The sequence below is a fragment of the Saccoglossus kowalevskii genome, chromosome 15, assembly GCF_978046115.1.
Source record: "Saccoglossus kowalevskii chromosome 15, keSacKowa6.1, whole genome shotgun sequence".
Taxonomy (NCBI): Eukaryota; Metazoa; Hemichordata; class Enteropneusta; family Harrimaniidae; genus Saccoglossus; species Saccoglossus kowalevskii.
In genome coordinates, this window is record NC_140655.1 from 22,048,343 (window position 1) to 22,067,205 (window position 18,863).

At 34.4% G+C, this 18,863-nt stretch overlaps 1 protein-coding gene across 1 annotated transcript; it reads right to left on the bottom strand.

The window, feature by feature from the left end:
* Nucleotides 1-209: 209 nt before the first annotated feature.
* On the bottom strand, nucleotides 210-17,355 carry LOC100367837 (cleavage stimulation factor subunit 1-like). Its single transcript, XM_002737290.4, has 12 exons — nucleotides 17,188-17,355; nucleotides 13,724-13,854; nucleotides 12,602-12,673; nucleotides 11,218-11,310; nucleotides 10,496-10,659; nucleotides 9,235-9,357; nucleotides 5,070-5,145; nucleotides 4,156-4,235; nucleotides 3,105-3,260; nucleotides 2,015-2,156; nucleotides 1,454-1,534; nucleotides 210-938 (listed from the first exon to the last, which is right to left on the bottom strand). Exons 1-12 carry the CDS (start codon nucleotides 17,238-17,240, stop codon nucleotides 826-828), a joined length of 1,284 nt encoding a protein of 427 aa, XP_002737336.1. The 5' UTR covers nucleotides 17,241-17,355; the 3' UTR covers nucleotides 210-825.
* Nucleotides 17,356-18,863: the final 1,508 nt, after the last annotated feature.

Genomic DNA, 18,863 nt, shown 5'->3' on the forward strand with positions numbered 1-18,863 from the left:
CTAGCAACTAGGCGCTTCTGAGTGGTAGATAGGAGTAAGCTACAACATTCCCAGTGATGTACACATATTTGATTCTGTAGTCAATCGGTCAAAAACATTTATCGTTGATGGGCTACCGTGGTACTACAGATCAAAAAAAGCTGCTCACAATTTACCTCTCATCTGGTTTGTCACATCTTTAGGAAGATGTACAAAAAAACACAGATACGTTTATATTTCAAATATAAAAAAAAAAATTCACTTTAATATCACTCAAAAGTATTGACAGTTACAATTAAATGAAATCTATAAAAAAAACTCCCACAATGCAATGTTTTCCTCTTCTAAATTTGTGTATGGGATTTAAGACTAAATATTTATGGAATTACTGAAAAAGTGATAATCTGGCGAGGCACTGGGACTTGGGAAGAGATATACTTTTTATTTTTATTCACCTGGGATTTTTCTTGCGAGTGCAAACAAGTTTGAATTGCTGCCCGGTTAAACATCACAAACTAAACGGTTACTAATTGAGGTTGAGACAAAAGATTACGATTATTCATAAAAGTTTAGAATTTTCATTTTTGTAGAGCCTTCAAAATTATGTTGAAGTAATGTTTACAAATTTGTAGCAGTCTCCATTTAAAGGTTGCAGTATGTTTACTGCTTAAAAACTTTTTGAGTTTTCCCCAAATTGCAAAATTAAAGCAGTTTTAATACAGTGCTCTCCACGAGTCGGGAGGAAAAAGGTCTTCTTAGGTGGTCATGTGATCAGATCCTTGATTTCAAATGGTATAAACCAATATCTAGTCACTGTAACAAGGTACACAGTTAACTGCTTGTAAACTAATCAGTGTTTGATCGTCGGTACCAGAACCTTGCTCTGAAATCGTCGCTACACGTGATGAAACCAGGACTGGTAGGTGAATGAACTATACAGCGTACTACATTATTATGACCTGCAAATTAAACAAACGCACACTTTGAATAAAGCTTGTAAATATTGCGTTTTTAGGTAACAAGTCCTGATAGAGAAGTACTGTAAAATCTGTATTAGAAGCCATGGCTTCTATTAAAAGAGTACCGGTACAATGCAACAGAGGGGATGCAGCTTATATTAGAGCACCTTAGGTGACCTACACATATGAGACATGATGAATTTTTGATTCTCAATTATTCAAAAGGAATGGGTGCTTCTACCGGTAATACAGATTTTACATGGGTACTGAGAAATAGACAACTGAGACCCCTTCTTGTCGCAAAATCCTGAAATGAAGTTTACCATCAGAAGTATGAAAGTAGAATCGTTGAAGAGAAAGTCATTACATTGTGTACCAGTTAATAGTTCAACCACAAGTATACTAACAACACATGCATACAATTATAATATACAGAACTATTTCAGCAAATTTTGCTTTGATTGTGACAACACTGTGTGTTGTACTCATTTTAACAGAATAAGTACTTGACTTACCAAGTGAAAGGAGTTTTTGTCTCTCAGCATTCCTGGAATCCCAACAACATAAACTAGTTGTTTTTTCATCAGGAAACAGAACTGAAATTCAATGAGATGTATTTAATACATTGATTTAATTCAACAATTATGCATGATGTAGAAAAGAACACATGTCTCAATTTTCATCTGAGTCTGAACTATTTCTCAGTATCACAAAGTCTATTTGATTCAGTGGCAAACCTGTGACTTTGAAATGCATGCTGGAAATGGCTTGTGAGAAATATAAGTGGGCATAGAAAAACAAGCTAGAAGTTTTTTTCTTTTTACATATCAAGCCAAGAGTCACCTGTGTTTTCCCATAATGCAATACATAAATTATTCCAGTCGTATTCAAGGGTTCATTCTCGCATAAATTATTGAAAGTGTTCAGTCGTATTCAAAGGTTCACTCGCGCATAAATTATTAAAAACTTTCTAGTTGCATTCATGGGTACACTTATGCATATATTATTGAAAATGATCCAGGCGTATTCGAGGGTACACTCACGCATAAATTATTGATAAATATACACTCGCTCACCATAATCTTCAGAATGATTGAACACAGCTTGTGTTCTGTGATTCTGTTTACCAGATCCTGCACCTGTGTACGTGATCAAACTACGACTCGTTGATATCTCCCATAGTTTCACAAGGGAATCTTTACCACTTGACAACAAATACTGAAAACACAAATAAGACAATGATAGAAAGAGCTAGTAAACTGCATTTTCAGATTAGACCATTATCGTTGAAGTGAAATGCCTCATAAAAAGAAAAGATTTTCTGGTACTCCACATTGAGGGCCTGATATACTGCAAATCTATTTCTTACTTTATGATCATTTAGAGCTAGACGTCATGTGACTTTTTTGTCCCCCCAAATAAAGTTTTTTTCTTTTACCCATCATCTTCTGTTCGAAATACTTTGATCATAAAGATCAGTGGGACAGTGGACGCAATAATTGAACAGAGAATGAACACTATTTGAGTTGCAAAAACAGGTCTCGCTCTTAATGAGATTTTGACGGCCATTACAGTTTCAGGCCCTTTTGTCTTTCATGAAATCAGAGTCGTTTATGTAATGCAGTCTATCACGAAACAAGGAAATTATGATTAGATTTTTATGGAAAGAGTAAATTAATTTCAAAATAAATTTACAGAACACTGTCTATGATGCACGCATGTACAATGGCTGTGCTATGTACATGATCATGAACAAGAGATTGTCACAATACACTAAATAAATTTGCCATGGAAACAAAACTATTCACTGAATGTGTTGCTGTTTACCAAATCTTTAATGCTACCAAAAGTATGTAAATAAACAAGTATGTAAATAAACAATACAATATAAAAAGAATGCTGGATTTCTTTTAACATACCGGGTAATTATCGCAATGCATTATTGATGATGCAAAAATCAACTCTTGGATGAAGGAATACTAGAATTTTCATGATTTATGATTTTATTGCATTTGTGAAGACAAAAATTCACAAAAGTCACCGACACTCTAGTCATAGGACCCTAAAAAGATTTTCACTGATATAAAACTTAGCAAATTTTTCTCTCATGTGGATAGATTATCCAACCTTATATCGCACCTTACTTACATATCGATCTTTACATACCTTTGAATTTCTGGCAAAGGTCACTGAGCATACTTCATTACCGTCATGTGCATTCTTAAAAGTATTGACGCATTTATTACTAACACCATCCCAGATTTTAATAGTGCCGTCTTTGCTACATGAAGCGTATATATTGGCATTTGGGCAGAATTGAACCTTTACAGGAATAATAAAACATAAACATATTGTAATATACTAAGATGGTAATTGATTGAAATGAATGATTAAACGAGATAGTGTGGAAGATTGAATAGCAATAGCAATTGTCAAGTTGAATGACAACATAACCATTATTTGAACTTGTGTGTCAAACCAACAGCAGGTCAATAACCTGTACAATTTATTAAAACAATTTAGTAGGATTCATTTCCAGTATATTCATTTTTTTAAATTTTTAGTTCAGCCTGATTTATTGTGTGTATTGTTGATTACAATAATCAATTATTGAGTACAACTGTTACAATAAAAAATTCTCCTAAACTAATGTTAAAATTTGAGAAAGTCATAAAAAAATATGTGAACCAAACTTTGGCTAGAATTTTTGCCAGTAAAAACTTTAGCAAGAACTGGAGTGAGATTCAGATCAGATATTCGTATGTGGATTAGATTAGAAGGAAAACAGTGAGACTCTGATAAGAATCTCGATAGAATCTCACTGATATTCTAATTTTAGTCAGTTTCTGGTTAGATTATAGTAAAGAAATTTTCTAAAGTAAGGTACAAGTTACAAAAGCAATTCATTGTGGAAGGCATTTCTCCACAAGCCTTGGTGCCCTCAAAAAATATTTGGATGTTTTCTCTGCACTGTTTCTGAGAGTTTAGCATTAAAATTGGAGCCCACTGTATACTGTAAAATACTTTATTTTCACTTGGAATTTATTTTCGCTGAAGGGATGATTCAGTCAAAATAAAATCCAGCGAATATACTTTTTTTCCTATATTTTACATTCAACTTGTCAAAAATCAGTGAAAATAAATTTCATACAAAACACCCAAAAATTAATTCCAGTAAAATTAATTTTACAGTAGACTGAATCCAAGTGATACTTACAGCAGTAACAGGCGCAGTATGTTGTTCATCAGGATTACTTGCTACATAGCACTGACATGTGTTCACATCATACAGGCGTACTAGAAATATAAACACAGAAAGCATTATACAACAAATTACTGTAAAACTTGTCTTTTTAGCGAGCATGATATTTTAGCTAACCACTTAACCTATAATTGCACTCAAAATATTCTCACAATACGATTGTTGACATTTTAGCTAAATTAATAATCTGTTAATTTGTGCATTGAGCCAAATTTGCTAAAATGACATGTAGCTTTTTCAAAGTCTTTTCTACTGTATTTATTAAAATAGTTTTGGCAAGACTACATGTATAAACTCTTTATGACTACATTGACGGCATATTTACATGTACACATTATTAGCATGGCTACACTGTTGGCATGGCTACACCGTTGGCATGGCTACACTGTTGGCATGGCTAAACCCCATATTTGTAATTGGTTATAAAATGTAGTTGTTGTCCCCAGAAACATACAGTCATGAGTCAAATTTAGCAAATTTTTGAATGATGTACATGTAGACACCCTCCAATGATTTGACAAGCTAACCAATCATCTCCCCCTCTTTGCCTCTCTCCAGTTTTTCTAACCTTCCCATCCTCCATTGTAAGCTAAATGTCGCTGAAAATCTTAATTATTCTAACAAATGTACTTATAACAGCCTAGCATGAGGTGTTGCGGGCTGACATTACTGTAGCTACACATCAGACTGCGAATACATAATCCTGTGGTAATGTATTGAAACCAAATCCAGACAGCAAATCAGTGATAACACAGAATTCTGTGATGACTACATAGTTACATAGCGATTCTCCAGGCCATTCGTGAGAGTACTTAGAATTTCCGGATTCCAGGCCACCTAATGGAAAGAATACAACTAAATAAACTTACATGTGGGATGCTGAGTTCCAACCAAAAGGAAGTCCCCGGAAGGATGGAATGATAGACATCTCACAGTCTCCGCTTCCTGCAAGTATATTCAGATACATACTCCTAATAGTCAAGCTACGGCCAATATACAAATGATGGGAACTTTGCTGTTTTATACCCAAATAATCCTAGATGATTTATTGTCTTTGATTTGAAACTGATTTTACATTTATTCAATCAGTGATACATTGTAATAATATGAGGTTATTACGAGAATACCTCAAAGTATGCACAAAGACAGTACAACTGGAGTATCGACTGACATGCAGTGGAGGTCGATGAGATACTTTGAGGTATTCTTGTAATAACCTTATTATTATTATACATCTGTGGAGTCCAGTCGAACCCTGGTGGCAGCCATGTTTGTTTTTATTATCAGAGGACGCATTAATCATTTCATATTTGGAATATGCATTTCCTTATATGGTAGGATGAACATACCACGTAAAATACCGCAAAATTACGGCACGCTGTAACGTTACGATGACAGATGTATAATAATAACATTTACTCGTATACGGCTCATTTGGATATTTTTTTGTTATTACCCCAATCTTCCTATACCAGAGCATGAAATTCCATGTGAATATGGTACATATACAAGTCATTGAAAATGACACAGTCCCCGTTAAATTTTGTGCTTGTCATATTAAAGCGGAGGGGTTGTCGCGTGCATGTCCTTGAAACTTGAGTTCCAAGTGGCGTATACAACAAATTGTTTATTTACATCAAAACACTTGATTCATATAGTAGTAATATGGCCAAAAATAAAAACAGCTCTTTGATCTGATTATAAAACACACACATCTTTGATCAAATTGCGAAATAAATCGTCATGGACATGTATCCTAACATGTATAATCTATGTAGCAAGTTTGAATGACAACTGACAAAGCATGTCCAAAATACAACATTTTCAAATCAAAGAAAGCTTAGAAAGAACTCCCGTGTGCTGAGAGTATTGAAGACACATTAAAAATTAATTCAAAATTACTTGTACATGAGATATTGATAGAAAAGCTGAAAACTAATTATGTACATCAGGTAACTAATATGAACAGAACAGAACAAAAAAATTATGAATTATTATGCTAATTAGAGAATTAATATGAACAAATTTTAACCCAAAATTAATCAGGCCTGTCTATTGTCCTAGAGCATTTATGTACCAAATTTTATTCAAATGTGATGATCAGTAATTGAGATATCAGTGTTAATTAATTATGTTAATTAGGAGATTAATAAGCATAAATATTTACCAAAAACTAATTGGGTTTCTGCATAGTTCTCTTTAAAAGTTTCATTAAAATCCAATTTGTGGTTCTTTATATATCAGTGGAACATTATGCAAATTAGGTAATTAATATCCAATTAAAACTAATTAGGTCTCTGCATAATCCTAGAAGATCTATGTAGCAAGTCTCATTGAAATGTGATGATTACTACTTGAAATATCAGAAGCTGAAAATTAATTAATTATGCAAATTAGATAATTAATATGTACTCATATTACCCTAAAAACTATCAGGTCTGTGCAGTGTCCTATGACATCTATGTACCAAATTTCATTGAAATGTGATGATTACTACATGAAATATCAAAAGCTGAAAATTAATTAATTATGCAAATTAGCTAATTAATATATACTGATATTAGCCTAAAACTATCAGGTCTGTGCAGTGTCCTATGATGTCTATGTACCAAATTTCATTGAAATGTGATGATTACTACTTGAAATATCAGAAGCTGAAAATTAATTAATTATGCAAATTAGATAATTAATATGTACTCATATTACCCTAAAAACTATCAGGTCTGTGCAGTGTCCTATGACATCTATGTACCAAATTTCATTGAAATGTGATGATTACTACTTGAAATATCAAAAGCTGAAAATTAATTAATTATGCAAATTAGCTAATTAATATATACTGATATTAGCCTAAAACTATCAGGTCTGTGCAGTGTCCTATGATGTCTATGTACCAAATTTCATTGAAATGTGATGATTACTACTTGAAATATCAGAAGCTGAAAATTAATTAATTATGCAAATTAGGTAATTAATATGTACTCATATTACCTTAAAAACTATCAGGTCTGTGCAGTGTCCTATGACATCTATGTACCAAGTTTCATTGAAATGTGATGATTACTACTTGCAATATCAAAAGCTGAAAATTAATTAATTATGCTAATTAGGTAATTAATATCTACTGATATTACCCAAAAAACTATCAGGTCTGTGCAGTGTCCTATGACATCTATGTACCAAATTTCATTGAAATGTGATGATTACTACTTGAAATATCAAAAGCTGAAATATAATTAATTATGCTAATTAGGTAATTAATATGTACTCGTATTACCCTAAAAACTATCAGGTCTGTGCAGTGTTCTATGACATCTATGTACCAAGTGTCATTGAAATGTGATGATTAGTACTTGAAATATCAAAAGCTGAAAATGAATTAATTATGCAAATTAGGTAATTAATATGTACTCATATTACCCTAAAAACTATCAGGTCTGTGCAGTGTCCTATGACATCTATGTACCAAGTTTCATTGAAATGTGACAATTACTACTTGAAATATCAAAAGCTGAAAATTAATTAATTATGCTAATTAGGTAATTAATATCTACTGATATTACCCTAAAAACTTTCAGGTTTGTGCAGTGTCCTATGACATCTATGTACCAAGTTTTATTGAAATGTGATGATTAGTACTTGAGATATCAGTGGAAAAGCCGAAAATTGATTAATCATTATGCAAATTAGGTAATTAATATTGCACAGATTTTTACCCAAAACTGATCAAATCTGCGCATTAGTTTGGAGCATCTGTGTGCCAAGTTTCATCAAAATCCAATGAGTGGTTCTTTAGATATCAGTGGAACAGTCATGAAACAGCCAAAAATCAGCTAATTATCATGCAAATTAGGTAATTAATATGCATGGATTTTTACCAAAACCTAATCAAATCTGCGCATTGGCCCAGAGCATCTATGCACCAAGTTTCATCAAAAACTGATGTATGGTTCTTGAGATATCAGTGGAACAGACGGACACACATACACACACACACACACATACACACACACACACATACACACATAGACACACTAACTGCAAAGACTCCCTTTTTGTGCTTCGCACACGGGAGTCAAAAACAAGATGGCTGCCAGTTGGCCATTTTGAATCAAATCGCTAAACTACTGTATGTGCATATGTCCCACATAAGGTACAAGGCACATGCAAAGAATGAACGGAATCGGTCAACAGGATTCTGAAATATGACTCTGGACAGACTGACACATGGACACACGAACGGATGGATGAACGGACAGACTCAGGAACTCACAGACGGTCGGGGACATGTATCCTAACATGTATGATGTATGTACTAAATTTGAATGAAAACTGACAAAGCATGTCCAAAATACAACATTTTCAAAAAAACAAGATGGCTGCCAGTTGGCCATTTTGAATCAAATCGCTAAACCACTGCATGTGCATATGTCCCACATAAGGTACAAGGCACATGCAAAGAATGAACAGAATCGGTCCAAGGGATTCTTAGATATGACTCCGGACGGACGCACGGACAGACGGAGACCGAATTATAAGTCCCCGTTTTTGGACTTCGTCCGAACGGGGACTAATAAACACAGTTACTACAAAATATACAGTGCTGATGGACTCAACAATCCCTCTGATCTGGTCACTGGAAGGTTGGTTTTCATTGTCAGGTGCTACATTTGGGGCTAGGAACCAATGATAAATTATTCTGAATGTGGTACAACGTGTACGTTTGAATTTCATGCAAGAACAATGTAATTTGCATACAATCACATGCCAACATGGGACTCACATTGAACATGACGTGGTGCAACAACTGTGGTACTTACACAAATACTAATGGTACCAACAGTGCGCCCCCTAACAGGACAGATCTCATGGAGATCTCAAGTTAATAACAATCAGTTGTGTCAGTTTATTGAATGACAAAGCGAGAGTTCTTCTTCTTCTTCAAAAAGAAAATATCAAGATCAAATTTTGCTGAAGGCGATGCCTCAAGATGCAAATAAAATGTTGTTGCCCCAGTTACTGATCTTATCTCACCTGTATACTTTTAAACGCTCGCTTGACAGATGGTTTGGAGAAATCAAACAATTTGACGGAGTAATCTTTACTTCCTGATGCTAAAATCTGAATACTGGGATGGAAATCCAAACAAGTGACTTCCTGAAAAATAGAAACATTGTGATGAAGCAAAACTATTACAGTAACTGTAAAATAGCTTTTTAATAGCTAGGATTAATTTTTGCTAAAAAGATACTTTGTAAGAAGTTTATTTTCACTGATTTTCAAAGAAATTAATTTCAAAATATAGAAAAAAAGGTATTTTCCCTTGGTATTTTATTTTCACAGATTCATTCCTTTGCCGAAAATAGTGAAAATAAAGCAACAATTTTGCCCCATGTACATTTACACTGAGCAGTTATTCATTGTTCATTGATGGTGTATATCTATTTCAGGTTTGAACATTTGACATTTTGTGGATAAATTGTTCACACACACATAATTTATATTCCTACTTGTATTCTAAAATCACTGTAGTTATAGTCTGTAGCTCATAGTTACATTTTGGTGCTATGTTGTTAGTCATGTAATAGACGATGAAAAGCGATGGAGCGTGATAGGAGATATTTATAACAGCTTAAATGGATTGTTTAGTGTATATTATAAGCCATACCCAAGTCTTGATAGTTGCCCTCCGAGTTCATTCATAGAGCTCTATATTTTAGGATATGAATATGTGATTTTCTTTGGGGAAGGGATTAATAATTGGATGATTTATGATATAAGATGCCGTAAAAGAAAGAAGTAAAATGTCATCCGCTAAAAATATTGCAAATGTCACCCCCTTACATGTTACTGTATCCTTGAATTCATCGTATTTACTTCTTGTCTGAATTAAACAATCTCAGGAATATTTACCGTACTCGACCATATTAGCATCCATGCCCGCGGTCAAGCGCCCACCCCTACTTTTGCGCAATTTTTATATTCAGGGTTACATTTGTCAAAGCGCCCACCCCTTCAAAATGCCACTAATTTAAAACTTGGTCTTTGATCATTGCTTAACGAATACCGGTAATCGATGTCGAGTACAGTAGTTATATTCCATTACACATACTGATGTTCTGACTTCATTCAAAACCAGCGCTATGTCGAAGTGTCCGAGTGTTCTTACATAGATCATGTGAATGAAAAGCCTCTCATTGTTAGGGCACATCATCACAGAAAAATTGTGCAACTTGGTTCAAAAGTGACATATATGGACAAACGACACAGGAATGTCAAACAGCTTTATTCTTACCTCAATGTGGTCATACAGAGTTCGAATAACCGGGTGGTTCTCCATGTTTTGTTGGGCAGTCTCGCTGGCTAAAATGGCCGCCGGTGTAGCACTCTTCGCAAGCATTCTCTCTACATCCAATACTTTAATAGAAGCATCATCAGAACCGGTAGCGACTAGATTACCTGATGAATTAAAAGTTTCATTTCATTCAGCAAAAAATCATAAACGATATGTCGTAAACTGTATTAGTTCCATTAAGTGTGCATGTATGAAACAATAGCAATATTTCAAACAAATTTGGTAAATGTATTATCAGCAAATGATTAATGATAAACAAAATGTTATGCTCATTTTTATTTTCCAAAATGTTACTTTTATGATCTTCCTATAGTTATAGAGTTATAGCGCCCTCTAGCATATTTATGTGGAATAACTCGTCTTTGCTTGGTTATTTTCACTATAACATTACAACATACTGCATGACGCAAAATTTCAGTTCTTATAAAAAACATACAAGAACAATTTACAACAGATTCAGTTGCATCTTAAAACATCAGAAAATCGCCAATTTTTATTTGATGAACTGTGCAGTGTTGTATATTTTATTTCACAGATTCCTGATGAATGCCATACAAAATATGGGAACAAATTTATTTCCACTGGAGGTACTTTGGCTTAATATCTGTTTTACAGTGAAAATAATGAGTCTACTATATAGGATTCCATGCATACTTTCTTACCATCTCTGTTCCATGCAGCTGCCCTACAAGGCCCCTTATGTGCTGTCACATAGCACGTCTCATACAGAGCAGCTTCTGGAGCTATTGTTTGCACTGTAACAGTAAAATAAAGAGAATCATAGTTAAACCATTGTTTTATAAATTTGGTAAACCTTACACAAAATATTTCAGTGTATATTAATTAGGTCATTTGCATATCAATTCTTTTATGCCCATTGTTTTATGAATTTTGTCAACCTCACACAAAATATTTTACTGCATATTAATTAGGTCATTTGCATATCAATTCTTTCATGACCATTGTTTTATAAATTTTATTCACCTTCAACAAAATATTTCACTGTATATTGATTAGGTCATTTGCATATCAATTCTTTCATGACCATTGTTTTATAAATTTTATTCACCTTCAACAAAATATTTCACTGTATAATAATTAGGTCATTTGCATATCAATCCTTTTATGCCCATTGTTTTATGAATTTTGTCAACCTCACACAAAATATTTTACTGCATATTAATTAGGTCATTTGCATATCAATCCTTTTATGCCCATTGTTTTATGAATTTTGTTAACCTCACACAAAATATTTCACTGCATATTAATTAGGTCATTTGCATATCAATTCTTTCATGACCATTGTTTTATAAATTTTATTCACCTTCAACAAAATATTTCACTGTATATTGATTTGGTCATTTGCATATCAATTCTTTCATTATCATTGTTTTATAAATTTTATTCACCTTCAACAAAATATTTTACTGCATATTAATTAGGTCATTTGCATATCAATTCTTTCATGACCACTGTTTTATAAATTTTATTCACCTGCAACAAAATATTTCACTGTATATTGATTTGGTCATTTGCATATCAATTCTTTCATGACCATTGTTTTATGAATTTTGTTAACCTTACACAAAATATTTCACTGCATATTAATTACCGGGTAGGCATTTGCATATCAATTCTTTTATGACCATTGTTTTATAAATTTTATTCACCTTCAACAAAATATTTTACTGCATATTAATTAGGTCATTTGCATATCAATTCTTTCATGACCACTGTTTTATAAATTTTATTCACCTTCTACAAAATATTTCAGTGCATATTAATTAGGTAATTTACATATCATCAACCCTTTCACTTCCATTGTTTTAAAAATGTTTGTACCCTTCCACAAAATAATTCTGTGCATGTTAATTAGCAATTATTTTATAAATTTTTATAACATGCCACAAAAATAGACAAATTCACAATCTGTTAGTGACTTTTGTGTAATTTCATCTGATACCTTCAAATCATCAAATAGTGATAATAAATGTATTTACTTAACCCCTTAGATCAACAACATTATTGCACGTTATCACCACTTACCATCTGTATCAAATTCCAAATCAATCCCGATACCTGGGGCAACTGTATCTATTACACTGCGAGTCTCTTGATCTAATGATAAATGGGAGAAAATGAAGACTTTAAAGATATATCAAGACTGAGTAGTTGAAGAAATATAAAGTCGAATTTGTGTAAAGTGAACACCCTATTATATAAAGGTATTTAAAGAAATTGTCCTTTTATGTGGCATTTACCATTAGTTATTAAATTTATCCATAAAAATATGACTACAGTTTTTCAATTTAAAAGGCAATTTTTCAACAGATGTTGAAGATGGAGAACAAATGAAAATATGTTTGTTTTGATTAAACTAAAAATGTCATCATAGAGACTAGTTTAGAACACTCAAAGTGAGATTATCCTTCATCATTTCAGCTTTTGTGGTCACAATAGACAGGTTGTATATATACCATTATGTACAGGTCACTTATTCAAAAAGAGACATACTGTGGAATACTTTATTTTCGCTGGAATTAATTTTCGCTGAAAAGGCTTTTTGGACGTTTTGTATGGAATTTATTTTCACTGATTTTTGATGAGCTTAATGTGAAATATAGGAAAAAATGTATATTCGCTGGATTTTATTTTCACAGATTCATCCCTTCAGCGAAAATAGCGAAAATAAATTCCAAGTGAAAATAAAGTATTCTACAGTAATACTCTCAGATGAAAAAGCTCTACAAATCTAGGAAAATGCAATTTACAGTATTTTTATGTAACTTTTCATTCTCTAGATATTCAACTTCTCATCATTACAATATAGTCACCAGGGATTTCGTTAACCCCATATTTTGCTTCCCGGACTCCAATTATTGAAGAGGGACCCAGTTTTTCAGGAAAGCTGGGATCCAATCTCTAATAAAGTTATTCAGGGTAAACTTTCAATTTCTTAAAATTTTGTAAGTGGGACTCGTCTTGCTGAGACACTAATGCAAACCCTGGACTCCCCCATCTTGATTTCCAAGGAAAGATTGATGGGTAAAGTATGACATCACAGTTGGTGAACTAAATAAAGGTGAAATGTTGAATATCTTGAGAATAAAAAATAAAAAAACATTTAATTAACAAATCTTGAAGTTGTCATTGTATCAGTACACTCACGTTCAGAATCTAATTGCAATCCAAGCTGTGTTATTCTCATTAGTTTATTAGAAGGTGGACAATCCAGACTTGTATTCACTGTTTTACCAAGATTTACAGCCAGTGTTTCATAACCATCATATAACAGCTGACTGCAAGTAAAACAGAAAAGAAAAACAGAATGAGTTGATGACATGATAGCATTGAATAGTCTACATTAACATTAATTAAGTTTTTTTTCCCCGCTCAAATTTGTTCACTTTCTATCATTTTCACTGAATTCATTCTTAATTTTAGACTAAACAGACAAAATATTACAATATTGATCAAAAAAGTTGAAATTTTCACAAAATTTCACACAAAAAAGAGCAGACTATAAATTAGCAGAAAGGCACTCAAAGGGGTAAAGGTGCAGTAAGGACAAGAACGAGTAATCTTTAGTATTGTTGTTTGATACGGCATGTTAATAAATACATTGGACACATCTGAGAATTCGTTACTGGTAGATGAAACAATGAAATTCTTTAATACGCATGTACACTGATGGTTTTGCTACAAACAATAACAATCATTGCACATGTGCACGTTTCCAGGCAAGCTATAATTTCAAACAAGTACGTGTCATGCTTGGTCATATATATTTTTTTTTTGTGGCGATAACGTAGTATAGTTACAACGATGAGAAATGTTAATGTTTTGATGTGTGTATAGCAATTAATAGAACAATATCAGTGAAGTCTAACCACAGAACAGTAGCACAGCACAGTAGAATTTGCACTTCCAAAGACGCTACTGCTTTCATTCTCCAATCATTGGCTGAATAAGTCTCTGTCACAGGCAAATTTGAATATTTGAATATTCTTGTATTTTTAATACGTGAAAGTTTGAACATAGTGATACATGTACATGTACTCAAAAAACAAATGAAAGACAAACAGATCATTATGATCTCAATGTTATTTCATTGTGCCATGGGACACTAGCTTCATGATTGTACACAATAAACCAATGAACATTGTCAAGTGATTAATGACCAACTTTCTAAAAAATTACGAGTAGGCTTCTTCCTTAAGAACATAGTAAATGGCGCCCCCTGTGTTGGAATATTCAATAACTTTTGTTTGTATTCCTTTAACAAATTTACATGCCACCATTCTTCCTTCGCTGGTTCCGGCGTCCTTTGCGAATGGCAGGTAGGACGCAGGTAACTAGTAATCGCCATATTGTTCCATTTGGGCTGGTTTTCCGGCCGGAAGGCACGTGACTGAGTGACGTAATTTGAAAACATTCCATGTTTTGTTCTGCGTAAACATGTCTATAATACTACAATAAAGCCATGCTCAAACATACTACCTGCTTAGATTTACACATTTGAGATGTTTCTGACATTCCTCGCTGTTTCTGTGAAAATTTATAACAAAAGAAACAGTTTTTTATTCACCCAACTTTTGAAAGTAAAAGGAAACCCCTGAACGGCCACGAGCGTAAGCGCTGCCGTCAGGTAACCAAGGGAAATAGAACAAGCAACGAGAAAGTGACGGACCAATCAGAATGCCGGAACCGTTACTAGTTACCGGCCTCTTGTAGCTTGGTACGCCATGACACTTGAGGCGGGAACCAGCCAACAGCGCTTCCCAGCCTTACTAGAAATACATGGAAAGAGTTCCTTAAGACCCCCTCACCCTAACCTGAACCCGAACACTCCAGCTCCCCAATGTAATTTTAATATAAGTGATCCAAAGAGGGGTATATAGAATTGAAATAAAGGAGGGGTACTGGAGGGGAAGGGTTATGCTCCAGTCAATGTCAACCCCGACCCCTCCCACCTCGGAAAATACAAGACAAATGTTGGGCATTAGACGGGTCATGGAAGGTAGTAATGGAAGGAGCCACAACGCTATTGTTTTAGCTTTACCCCATGGTCGTTTGTCAATGTTTGTTCACAAACATTGTTCTTGTTAGCTTTTAGCACCTTCGTACAATGGGTTACGCTAATCTCGTGCATTCGGTAATATTCAAAGCATGTTCGGAAGCGATAGTCGAACCTTACATGTAGAATGTTGAAAATAACGTCTAGTTTGAATGCTGTTGTTTCCGGAGATCTTGGCGAACTTTAATGGAAATTTGTCAGATATAACATTGATTGAAGAAGAACTGATGAAATATCGTGAATTTTGTATTTGTAATGGTAATTAGACTTAATCAATGATTGCTTGTGACGATTGCATTATTCCATGGTACCATTGTCAGTGCGTAGGTGTGGCGCCCGAAACTGTCAACATTTTTTACCACCGGACATCGGCGAACACCAACAGAAAAGATAGTATCGAAAGAAGAGCATGCCTTTCTCTGTGATATTTTGTAGGAGTCCTTAGGAATTGTTGTTGTATGCATTCGGAATCTTGTTATAATTACAGTCGCTAATAAATAAAACATGTGAAATTTGTGAAGTCAAACGTTCATCTGTTGAATTTCCGGTCATGAAATACGTATTTTGACCTTTCACACCTAAACAAACCCAGTGCGCATGTGTGATGATCGTAGTTTCATAATGCGCATATATTTTATGGTCACATTAAAAATCGGCAAGGTTATATCATACTCCGCTAACTCGTTATTTGTGTAAACAATCGCAAACTATCATCGACATCAAAGATGAGTTAGACAATGTCTTTATCAGGATTAATTTGGGTTGAAACAAAAGGAAATAAACCAGTTAAGAGGCTTAAGTGGCTACTTGATAGGCGTTGTGGCTCCTTCCGTTACTACCTTCCATGGACGGGTTTACCACCAAACTGTGCCCGTGGAGGTGGGGTAATACTAGTAGCCGTGTTTCGTGTCCTGTCATCACTAGCTGCGCATGCGTATACGTTCATTGAGTACTCTGCTGATAGCAAGCATGGCGGACAGTGGCGTTCCCCAGGGTTGAGGGTGGGGGAAATGTGGGGGTGTGTGTGTTTTGGGTGGTGATTTGCCTATCCTTCTTGCCCGAGGAGGTGGGGCATTTGGCAAATTTTACAACAATAATTTCCATACCCACCCCCCCAAAAAAAACCTGAGGTGGGGAGGGTCGGGGTTGACGTAGACTGGAGCATTAGGATTAGAGCACGGTCCGGCGAGAGGGCCCCAAAGAACTCCTACCAAATACATTTCTGAACTCATAAATCAGTTTGACTCCAATGTGTGACAATATTTTACTGTGCCTATTGTTCTAGGGTGAGTCATTAGCAATTAAAAATTTAAAAACAATCCAAAAGTAAAAGATATTATTACCAAAAATAAAATGAGGCGTACTAACGGTTATTTGAATCTCAGCTACCTACTAGTATTTATTTCTGATTTTGCATATCGCTTTGTGCATTGTACACATAAGACATACGGGAACAGTGTTCAATGCACAATAATAATGGCGACGCGATGACACGACTGCCATACGCGATTGATCATAAACAGCTGGAGGAAGCCGAATACCCGCCCATTCTCACCTGATCACCATCCTATACATTTGTTCCCGATTCCGCAGAGTTGCATCACCCATATTAGCAGAGTAGTGTATGAGGGTACTGTGTCAAAGACAGCCAATACTTTTGATACAAGTCAGCAATATGAGTCACAACACAAGGACATGTGTTCAAACAGACGCACAGACAACAAGTTCACAGCGAGGCTACGGAACCGTGAGACTGTTTACGGGCTTCCCCAGTTTCTTATCACTGCGCGTAACAAGAAATTTATATAAACCACTGTGAAAATTAAATTATTTGTATTCGTATGCATTTTAATAAAAATATACTTATTATAATGACGCATGAAGGTTGCAATATGTTAAACATAACCCACATAATAAATATGTTAAGTCTATTTATAGCGTATTTACAATGACGTCATCGTGTCCGTAAATTTATATTCGGTGTTGCAGGGCACCAGTTCTTGACACGCCTCGGAGTTGATCGCGTGGTTAGTAAGTTGTGGCCATCTGTTTAAACGAGGAATTTCTTACGCCGTGTGTATTTACATGATATGTTGCTTATTGTCCTTACTATTTGATGATCATAGCCGGGAACGTAGTTATTTTACGTATTATTTTCTAGTTAGTTAGCAGCGTAAACTATATTCAAGTAGGGATTTCAGGGGAAAATTAAGTATACATCTTAGTGCAGTGTGTGTGGTATCATTTAACAGATCTCTGCAAGAGTAATTGAATGCACTTTAAATGGTGTAAATCGGAGTTTCCATTGTCAAGATATACCACTTTGAAGTTGAATATAATTGTCATTATTTTAGACAATGATTCACTTTGTTAAGCATTGATGAATAGACAAGACAGTGGCACCAATTAGCACTAATTATAAAGGGAATAAAAGAGTAAATTGTTTGTATCTTTGCCAATTCTTAACCGATTTACACAATTTTTTTAACACTTTAAGTTTGCAGCAATGTCCATTGAATAATGTGACCGAACTGTACACAAATCAATTCATTGCCAAAGAAATATGATATTATATTAATAATTTGCATTAATTAAAATTATTTCAAGGTAATAAAGGTAATGTATTGCATACACATTGATCAACATACACCACTAATTAAATCTGAATATATTTTAAGATGATACCTGATCTTATGTGCATATTCGGGTGCTCAAACACTTGTTACCATGGAAACAAAAACAAACAATATTTTGCATAAATTAATTTTGATCGACCAGTAATACTGGCATAATATGAACTTTAACCACCGGGCATTACATTTTGCAATGATTTGCACTTCAGTTTAAAAAAAACATCCAGCAACGGTTTGCATGTTGCTATGATTTGTATGTTGCCATGGTAACCAGATTCAACCACAAAAGGGCGGGCATGCCAATAAAATCAGTGTAGGAAATTCCTGCCCGTCCGCACGCCCGAGACGGGTAACTTTCGTATCGGACTGGTTGAATTTCAAACTTCCCTGTCCGATGGTCGGGTAACATGTTACCACATTCTTCCGCCGAAATTAAAATAAAAACAAGCTACCATTCTTTATATGTGCTCTAAACATTTTAAACAGAAACGTGATCAGCCAAAACTATGAAAATATTGCATTGCCGTCTCACATCGCGACTTGCCGACACGCATTCTCAACCCACAACACGGAATCCATTGACTTATTAACATAATAA

Bases quoted from the DNA above. Each gene is read 5' to 3' on its own strand.
- LOC100367837 (XM_002737290.4), bottom strand. From the start codon at position 17,240: ATGGGTGATGCAACTCTGCGGAATCGGGAACAAATGTATAGGATGGTG. The intron at 13,855-17,187 runs GTGAGAATGGGC...TTTTACTTGCAG, and splicing joins ATGTATAGGATGGTGATCAG to TCAGCTGTTATATGATGGTT. The intron at 4,236-5,069 runs GTAAGTTTATTT...TTATATTTCTAG, and splicing joins TGGAACTCAGCATCCCACAT to TACGCCTGTATGATGTGAAC.